Source organism: Artibeus jamaicensis, unplaced genomic scaffold, assembly GCF_021234435.1.
Source record: "Artibeus jamaicensis isolate MK-2021 breed Jamaican fruit bat unplaced genomic scaffold, CSHL_Jam_final scaffold_625, whole genome shotgun sequence".
NCBI classification, from domain to species: domain Eukaryota; kingdom Metazoa; phylum Chordata; class Mammalia; order Chiroptera; family Phyllostomidae; genus Artibeus; species Artibeus jamaicensis.
In genome coordinates, this window is record NW_026522051.1 from 965,222 (window position 1) to 975,709 (window position 10,488).

At 44.7% G+C, this 10,488-nt stretch overlaps 1 protein-coding gene across 7 annotated transcripts in view; it reads right to left on the reverse strand.

Annotated features, from left to right (window-relative positions):
- Positions 1-7,267, reverse strand: part of DNM3 (dynamin 3) — a 374,683-nt gene extending 367,416 nt beyond the window's left edge. For all 7 annotated transcript variants that reach the window (XM_053659308.1, XM_053659307.1, XM_053659304.1 and 4 more), the window contains exon 1: positions 7,003-7,267. In XM_053659308.1, coding sequence (XP_053515283.1) covers positions 7,003-7,163 — 161 coding nt within the window. In that variant the 5' untranslated portion in view covers positions 7,164-7,267. The remainder of the gene's footprint in view (positions 1-7,002) is intronic.
- Positions 7,268-10,488: the final 3,221 nt, after the last annotated feature.

The following is a 10,488-nucleotide window of genomic DNA, read 5'->3' on the forward strand; positions in this document are numbered from 1 at the left end:
GTCTTTCCCTGCCCCCCCACCCCATTCCTTAAAAGTCACAATTTACTGTAGTATATTATCTCAAATGACCTGGTTGAAGCCTGAGAAAAATCTTTCTCCCTGTCTCCTTCCACCATCGCACATGGGAAATCAAACAAAACGTCACTGCTGGTCTGCTATCAAGAAAAGTAAGGGAGTGGGCAATGGAGGAGGAAGGAAGGTTGGTCCGATGGAAGAGAAGACGAAATGGAGGCAGACCAGCCAGGGTGTGCGGGAGGCGCTTTCAAACAATCAGAGGAGAAAGAGAAGACGATGAACTGACCCAGGCTTCCCGTTCTGAACACCGAGTTCCAAACTCAGCCCTTGGTTCTGTCTCTTACCTTGGGCAAATTCCTGGGTTTCTCTGTATCCTAATGCAGCTCCAGGAAGTTGGCAGAATTTAAGTGAGGAGACAGTGTCTTACAGAACCTAGTGAAATGCCTATTGCTAAAATAAAAGCTAAGCTACCCGTAACCAAAAAAAATCACCAATGTGGTATTAAGAAACCCTCTGATTTGTTGAAACAGTGATTAACTTGAAAAATGCAAATCATTGTATGTTGAGCCTCTTGCCTTTACCCTTCCCTCTTTCTAAACAACACATTGCATCTCAGATTTGACTTTTGAACATTCTCCCTGACATTTGTCTTGGGTTTACTCCGCTACTTTAAATAAATGCCTTATTCTTTAAAAAGAAAGCAGAATTCTACCTCCCGTGAGTATCAGTGTCCTGAGGGCCTTACAGAGATGCTGGTCTCTCCAATCCATCCCGCCCTCAACCAGCCTTCACTACACCCAGTTATATTTTTAATCTCTCCAGCCTCTTTTCTTTCCTGCTCCTCTTCTCTTGGGCTCTCTCCAACACACTGTATCTCTCTGTGATAAAGTGACAGTCTCAATTCAATGCCTTGTTGTCGAGTCAGACACCGAGACACAGATCACCACCTCCCTGCCTTGACACTGATACTTCAGTATATGCAGCCTTGGGCTAAAACGATACCGGCTGCCAAATGACACTGGAAACTCCTATACTGTCTACTTTCCGCTCACATCCCAACCCAATTTCAGAACCGCAGTTTTTCAGGGTTGCTTTCTTTTCTTGTAAAAATAAATTGACAAGAGTATAAATTCTTGTGTTCCTGCTAGTTTGTGTTATACCCAACTGCCTTCATTTCATGAACTCATGTGAAAATTGCAGTCTCATACCTTAGGCTGTCGGGGGGTTTTTTATGCATCTATCGGCTTCTATACATTCATGTTTCCTTCCACATTCTTACCCAGTATACTTAGAACTCAATAAATGTGTGCTCACTGAGTTTACCGCCCATGTTTCTCAACAGTGCCAATAGAAGTCATGCCCAAGGCTAAATCCCAGCATGGTCATTTACTAGCCATGATCCTTCCCAAATTACTTGTCTCTCTAACCTGGAGTTTTCTGGCCTAAAGACATAAGGAAGGTAAGGTAAGGAAGGCATAGAAAACGTGGAATAATGTTCATGGCTGCCACCCAGTGAGGCTAAACAGATACTGACCAGCCGGCTTCCTCCCACTTTATAGAAATGTGTTTAGTATAATGTAATCCATTAGAGTTTTTAAATTAATGCTGAGGGTATGAGAAATTGCAAAATGGACTCAGAGCTGGGCATTCTATTGCCACAGGGCATTAGCCTGGGGCTCTCTTGACTTGCCTCTGGTGGGAAAGGAAAAAAATCATCTATTTCTCTTAATTGCTTATCATTCTCTCTTAGAACTAAACAAAACATAATAATAAGCAAAATATCACAGTTTAACTCTGCTTATTAGCTCTAACAAAAGGTACTAACTAAAAAAAAACCACCTAACATATTGAATGTGTATTCCTTGGGAAGAGAACCCAACAGCCTACCCTCCAGCGTAGCTGACTATTAAATTTCCATTCCTCCGGAGTCTTGAACGACGGCCTGCCCAACGTCATTCTTAAAGAAGTGAATCAAGTCCATTCTTTAAATATCTATTCATGACAGTAAATTCTAAAACAGACACAGCCTATCCAGGGCAGTTCATCTAATTGTATTGCTTCTCAGATACTAATTTAAAAATTAAGTTGCTGTGATAACTAAATCCAATCACACATTTGTGATCATCTTAAAGTACATGATATAATGTTAATTCGGCAAAAATATCTTTGTAATGTCAGGTTTTAGCAATTTATTGTTGGATTTTAGTTCGTGTTCCCAATACTTTATTTAAATAGAGTTTTGGGAACCATGAAACATGACTGTCAACAATTACCACATTTTAATTGATAGCACCCATTTACCATAGTGTTAATACTTGGAAGCCATTTGTTGAAAAAATGTTCACTAATTCAGATGCTTTGATATTTTAAAAAATCTTTTCCCTCCATATAAACCTATTTCTGAATTAAGAAGTTTTTACTGGCCCTGGCTGGTGTAACTCAGTGGATTGAGCGCAGGCCTTCGAACCAGAGAATCGAGGTTCCATTCCTGGTCTGGACACATGCCTGGGTTGCAGGCCAGTTCCCAGCAGGGGACGCACAAGAGGCAACCATACATTGATATTTCTCTCCCCCTCTCCTTCCCTTCCCCTCTACAGACAAATAAATGAAATTTTTAAAAAACTAAGTTTTACTAATATTAATGCTTCTATGCCTAATCTCATTTACAATTGGAGAACTCTCACTTAAGTCTTAAATACTTTCTTGAAATCAAAGGATTTAAGAATGGATTAGTGTCTATCTAAGCCATATAACTGACTTTTAGATTTTTAAAAAATTATCTGGTTATGTCCATGCATCAACAGCATCAAATGGCTCACTTTTAAAGTTCTCCCACAAAATAACTTTAATTTGATAATCAACAAATCCATCTTTAGAGAACTCAAAACTAAATAAATATACATTATTTGACATTTCCACATTGAAATGAACTCCCTTCAACATAGTCTTTTAAAAAATCTTTTAGCCTGGCTGGTGTGTCTCAGTAGATTGAGCTCTGGACTTCAAACCAAACGGTCCCTGGTTCGATTCACAGTCAGGGCACATGCCTGGGTTGCAGGCCAAGTCCCCAGTCAGAAGTATATGAGAGAGGCAACCACACACTGATATTTTTTTCTCCCTCTCCTTCTCCCTTCCTTCCCCTCTCTAAAAATAAATAAATAAAATCTTTGTAAAAAATCTCTTATTTGGTCCCCAATAATTGCAAAACCTATTCTTTTTGTGCCAAACTCAAAGTCTATTCACCACTGAGCATAAAGCAATATAACGTGGAATCCTCTGTCTATATAATTAGCATTGAAGAACAAATGTTTCTAACAAGCATATCATTAAAAAGCATTTGCACATTAGCAACTAGTACGGTTTTCACTTAACACCTCTATAAACAAGTTTTATGGAGTCAAACACAGATAAATAAACAACCCAATTACATTCTAGATCTCCTCTCAAGGATGTCTAATAGAGTAAAGAAATATTCTTCTAACTAATGTTGCTTTTGCCTAAGGGGTTGCTGCAAATCCTCTGTGAAATGAGAAGGCAAGGTAGACACACATAAATAAATACGAATATAATTATTGTTGTAGCAGCTTCTTATTTACTGAAGTGAGGTCAAAGAAAGAAGTGAAAAGCATTTATCAGAGGTGTTGGCGAGTCTCCATAAGGCAGAGGCAAGAAGCCCTGCAGGTTTGAGAATGTAGATACAGAGCCCAGACACCTCCAGCTGAATCCCAGCATTTTTAGGTTAAATTAGCCTTTAGTGGGCTGCTCAAACTCGCTGAATCCCAACGGCCTCTTCTGCAAAATGGAGCTCATAAGAGTACCTTCTTCTCTAGGATTCTAGAAGAATTATATAAGATTACCCAAGCAAAAGCACCTAGGATAGGACTGATGGCTAACAGAGCAAACACTAAAAAAATGTCAACCGTCATTATCGTCATCATCATCTCACTGTACTGTAAAAAAAAAACAATTAAATGTAAAGGTACTTGAATAACTTCGATTCTTCCATACACAGATGAGACCTTGGGCAGACCCCAAGCCTGAAAGTCAGCCCCTATATCCAGATCATGAGTCTTGGCCTCTATTCTTTAGACATTACGCTGCCCCTCACTGCAAGCATACATCTCATCAGAAGAACCAAAAGAACAATCTGGTTACTCACACTATCACATTAATATGTAAATTCATCACTGCAGCAAGAAAATCACAAACAAGTAGCTCATTCATGACTCATTTTATTCATGACAGTCGCAAACTTGTCACCCCAAAATTGGATCTGATAGCTACAGCTAAATGAAGTAAACACATTCACATCCAAATTCACTCAGTGGTGTCCAAAAAAAATCAATATAAACAAACTCTATCTGAGAGGAGAAGATACGGTTAGCCCGCTAAACATGAATTGTCAAATATTGAGGAGAAAATGCATCCTTATATTGAAGAGAATGAGCATAGACAACGAGCAAGCATTATTAATTTACACAAGCAGTGATCCCTTGTTTATGACTATATTCATTAACTGCACATAGGTCAGTCTTAAGAACATGGGGAAAAGGAAGTTTTATCCTAAAAAAAAACCTTCATATTTATTGCAAAACTTCTGGATAATAAAAAGATAAAAGGTTACAATGAAATAAGGTAGGTTTTTCTGCCTAAGATGAATCTCTTATAAAAGGAGAGAACTCCTCTAAGGTTGATTTATAATTAGAAATTAGATTCCTCAATAATTTAATGACCGAAACCTTTATTAAAATCAAATGACCTTTTTAATTAAATCCTCTCCTAATATATAGGCTTTGCTAGGTAGGTGTCATCTCCACAGATAATAAGTCCTTTATATATTTATTAAATGAGTTTTTCCTTCTTTGTTCATCCTTTTCTTTGATTTGCCATTCTGACAGTGATTAATTATTGGTAAAACTTTAAAAAGTATAACATTACTAATGTATCTGGTAAATGCTCTGATTTGTAGAATATTTCTAATGCCCCTATTTTTCATTCTACCATGAAAAATGTTCAAACTAAAATATTTTATTCTTCAGAATCTCCTTTGTTTAAATTCTCATTTCAAAAGTATACAGCTTAAGAGGAGAAATCTGCACAATTTTATTATGTCCTTAAGAAGTGCACTAGGATATGAAAACCTAAAGCAGAGAATTAAGATACATGCATAAAACTGACATTAGCTTCAAAAGCTCTTGCCACCAACAATGTATTTAGAATACAGGCTCATCCAATTAATGACATGAACGAAGCATAAAAATATATAAGTGAATTTGAATTACAATTTTAATCTTTAAGTATTTGTTTAAAAACCAAAAATAGTTAAATGATTATTAAGGCACCATGTTAAATGCTCTGGAGTTTGAAAACCCAAAAATACATTGTCATCATGTTTCCTATGGGTACTGCTTTAAATTTAGTGAATTTCATTAGCAGTAAATCGAAGACAGTAAAAACCTTCAAGTATGTGACTGTTGTGTGTATATGTGTGAAATGTATATTCCTTCAACACTTCATGTCTATGATGACATAGGCAAAATGCTTTACCGTTGCTTTTCTCATCACTTAAATAAACAATCAACCCAAGGCAAAGTGATTAAATGACTTACTCAAAAATGCCAGCCAATCCTCAGCAATTTTAGGTGTTTTATTAGGTTTCTTGGCTTTATAGTTCATGTGGGGGAGGGGCGACGGAACAGAGTTCCATCTGAGAGATGAGATAGAGTATCATCTGAGAGAACAGCAAATGCACTTTATGGATACTAACATTCCCAAAGAAGGTGTGGGAGTAGCCAAATCATCCCCAAACACTAGCAAAAAAAAAAAAAAAAAAAAAAAAAAAAGGAACAGGTCAGGATCCTTCTGAATCCCAAATCACTAACCAGCCAAATAAAGAGTAAAGCACCTCTGGATCGCCCCCCCCCCCGCCCCACCCTCCAGCCCACTTCGAAGCTGTTTCCTTCGTACCTGGAAACAGATTTCAGCTTCCCTGATGCTTCCAAACGGGCTTGTCTCAGCAAACGTCTGCACTCGTCAGACAAGGCCCCTTAAGGTAACTTAATCCCTCCTGAACTGCTCGGTGGAAGAAATGCTGATTCCCCATTCAAAAATAAATTATTTAGCTTTTTCTGTGTTAACGAGTCACGAAGAAACCCCTAGCTACAATTTAGATGTAGCCAGTTATCTTGAAGACTCGCGGGCCAAATCAGAGCTCAGGGAATGGAAGATGTGGCCAGGGGAGGGGGCGCAGAGAGAGGGCAAGAAAGATGATGGTCAGTTCGGAGATGACGCGGGATGACATGGCACCTGGACGGCCCAGGTCCCGTTCGCCCGCGGGCTCCGAGTCTGTGCCTTGGTTTCTCTGGCATGCGCCTGAAGCTGCGAAGAGGTGCGCACGCGAACACACCACCTTTTATTCTGGACTCCCCGGGAGGAGAGTGGTGGGGAAGCATCGCTGGATAAAGCCTCACCACAACAAACGAGGTCTTTCTCCTCGCACCCCGCCCCCCCTGCTAGGGGCAGGCGACGACTGTCTCGAACGACAGACACAGCTGAGAGGAGCGGAGCATCTCCGCGGTGGGCAGGGGAATAAACCCTACAGCCCAACGAGCCCCTCGGGAAGGCCAACGGGAAAAGGAGGGATGTGGAGCCGGGTACACAGAGGACAAGGGACTGAGACGTGCCCTCGCGCTGCGCATCTGGCTGTCTGGGACTGGCGTTCGTGGCTGGGGAAGTCGATCCCGGGGCGGACCCCTCCCCGACTCCCGGCCGGAGGCCGCGGAGGAAATGGCTTTGTATCGCAGGATGAAAGGCAGACCGGAGGGCCACCCCGCGGGGGGGACAGAGGATGCCCGCAGCGGAGGACCCCGCCCGCGCCCCAGTCCCCCGCCGCTCTGCCCGCCCCCCCACCCAGTCGGCAGCAGTCCCAGGTCCCTGTCGGGCTCCAAGGGCCAGAGCAGGTCGCCACCCCCCCGCGTCCGCGCTCACCTGCCCACGAAGTTCTCGAGCACTGAGCTCTTGCCGGCGCTCTGGCCGCCCACCACCGCGATTTGCGGCAGCTCCAGCAGGCAGCTCTGCCCCAGAGCCGAGAAGGCATCCTGCAGGCGGTTCACCAGGGGGATCAGCTCCTCCATCTCCCGGTTCCCCATCCTGCCCGCGCCGCCCGCAGGCCGCCCGGGGGTTCAGCCAGCCCAGTCCAGCGCTGCCGTGGGATCCGCCGCCCGCTGGCCCCAGCTGGGCTCCTGACAGCTACCAGCCCACAGCGCGCCTGCGCGGGAGGGCGGGGCGGGGCCTGGCTCTGACCCCGCCCCGCGGCTGCCCCACCGACCCAGACTCCCAGACAGCCGCCCTGCGCCCAGTGGGCACGCACTGCCTCCCAGCTGCGGCCAGATGCCACCGCCTCCGTCTCCTGCTGCCAAGGCTCAGAGGCAAAGTTTCAGGCCTGGGTCGGAAGCCAGGTGACACTGCTCCCTTTCAACAGCTACACTGGGAGTCCAAGGGAGCGCTCTGCCTCTCTAGTAACTCAGCACTGTTAGCAGCAGTGGCGGCGGCCACCAGTGCCCGGTCCCCAAAGTACAAGTCCCAAAAGGAAATCACGTTCTCACGCCCCGCTCCAGAACCGGGCTCTTCCAGTCTGTTGGGTCTAAATTCTGCGATCTGGCATCCAGTTCAGGCCCGGCGTAGTCTAACTCTAACTAATTATTCGATTTTCATGACTCCGTCCTCCTCACCCGCCTAAACTAGGCGGGGAGACTCCTCCACACCCGGTGGAGTCCGTGGTGTTTGCCCCCTCACCACTCTCCCTCTCCAATCTACCAAACTCATTCTGTCCTTCGACAGTGCTCACGCCATTTCTCCTCCATACCTACCCCCTCCATAGGGCTTGTCAACAACCATGACTTTGTGCTCTCAACCCGTTCGGTTAAATGTAGCAAATTCATGGCTGAATGGCTGGCCCGCCTCTCCCTCCTGTGCCTCACACTGGCCTCCACTGGGCCCCTACTCACCCTGAACACCCCTCAAGTCCCTCTGCCTTGACTTATTCAAAACTTAACTCATCCTTTTCAGCTGAAAGCCTCAGCTTTTAATGCTATAAATTCCCCTCCATTCCTAAAAAGACTTGTATAAAAAAATCCGTAATAACCAAAAAACTTAAGAATCCCAATGTCCATCAAAAAGCGAATGAATAAACAAGCATGAGGTGTCTACGTACAGTGAAACAATCTCAGCGACAAGGAGGCGTGACCTTCTGACGCAGCAATGACACGGTCGTATCTCAGATGCATGGTGCTGGTTGAAAGAAGCCAAACCCCATACATATTGACTCCATATACAAAGCTCCAGAACAGACAAAACTATTCTGTGGTGATAGCGATCAGAGCAGCAGTGGCCTTTGAGGGGTGCAGACTGACTGCAAGAGGCAGGGGACACATTTGTGGAGGCGATGGAAATGTTCTATACAGTGATTTGGGTGTGAGGATACATTTGTGAGAATTCATCGAACTCAGTGCGTACGATCTGTGCATTCCATTGTAAATTAGACCTCAACTTTTTAAAGTAAGTGAGAAAAACAAATTAAACTGAACATCTCCTCATCTCTACTGAAGCGGACCCACATTGGCAAGCCTGCCCAGCCTGCCTCTTCTGAGAATCCTTCCTCCATCCACCACGTGGCTGTAGCCAGAGCATAATGAAGACAGCAGGGCAGGAAGGGCGACTAATTGTGCCCTGGCCACAGCCTCATACATCAAGGGACTCCTGCCCCAAGTTGCAGCAATTAGAGCCCTTCCCAAGGACTATAAAGCTGAGAGGAAGTAGAAGAGGGAGAGAGAGAGGAGAGAGATTTGTCTTTGTCTGAGTGACTGAACTATGATAGACGTAAAATCTGGGTTATAAAGTCTTGAAACTATGGTTAGTAATGTTCTCGCTGACAAGGAGGAGATGCAAAAGACGCTGGTCTTCGAGGAAAGAGAAAACGGAAGGACAGAGAGGAGCAGAGGGGAAGCAGACAGCAATCCTGATGGAACTTGGGTCCTCCTTCTAGTTCATTTCTGATGCTCAGCTACAATACTGCCAAAGATCCACGAGCTGGCCTCCCTTCAAAAATTTACAGCAATCCCCCTCTTGGCCTCACCTAATTCAATTTGTGTTTTTGCTTGCAGCCAAAGAATCCCAATAAATATACCCTCCAGTGTGCTCCCTACCTCAGCAAGAGGCCCAATCTAGAATCTGGATGTCAATCTAACTCCTTTTCTCTCTCTGCTTCATCTCTGACGGCAAGTCAGTTCCCAAATCACGCCCATCCCGCCTCCTTGGCACTCACCTTCTCCTCTTCATCCGTGCTGCCAGGGCCTTGTTTGGAACTACCATTTGCTGCACCCCCTCCCCTACCTGTATACATAGATACCCAGAGCAGATCCTCATTACTGCACTTGACACATGGCATTGTCTCCAATCTACATGTCTCCCTTCTCCACGACTTGGTAGAATAATGCTCCCCCCAACAGAGGCCCACATTCCAGTCCCCAGAACCTGTGAAAGCGTTACCTGGCATGGCAGATGGGGCGCTACAGGTGTGACTGAATCAGGGGCCTCGGAATGGGGAGCTTATGCTGGATTATCCGCATGGACTCCGTTTCACCACATGCTCCTAATAAGAGCCTTTCTGGCCATGTCAGAGGGAGACGTGACTGAGAAGTGTCACAGAGGTACAACTTTGCTGGCTTTGCAGATGGAGAAAGAGAGGCCACAAGCCGAGGGATGCAGGCAGCCTCTAGAAGCTGGAAAAGACAAAGAAACAGATTCTCCCCTAGAGCCTCCAGGAGGACCACAGTCTGCCAACACTGAGATTTTAGCCCCAGTGAGATCTCTGCTGGACTTCTAATCTACGGAACTGTAAGGTCATAAATTTGTGCTATTTTAAACCACTAAGCTGTGGTAATTGGTCACAGCAACCATAAAAAACTGGCACAGCTAATGACAAGCTCCTTGAGGACAAGATCGATCTTCAGGATTCTCAGTGCTTAAGCACAGTGCTTGGCACTGAAAACTATAGTCTGCTGCAAACAGACATAGACACATTACGACAGAGCATGTAGTAAGTATTCCAAGGGGACTATGGACTGAACGGTGTCTCCTCACACTTCATTGGTTGAAGCCCCAACCCTCAGTGTGGCTGTAGTTGGAGCAAATAAGTAATTAAGGTCAAATGGGGTCATAAGGGTGGAGCCCTAGTCCAATAGGATTAGCGTCCTACAAGTGAAGACACCAGGGCCCTATCTTTCTTTCTCTTTTTCTTTTTCTTTTTTCCCTTCCTTCCTCCCTCCCTCCCTCCCTTCCTCCCTTTCTTCCTTACTTTCTTTCAACACAGTAGAAAGGCAGCCATCTCCAAGAGAGGAAGAGAGTCCTCACAGGGGAACTGAATCAACCAGCACCTGGACCTTGGACATCCCAACCTCCAGAATTTTGAGAAAA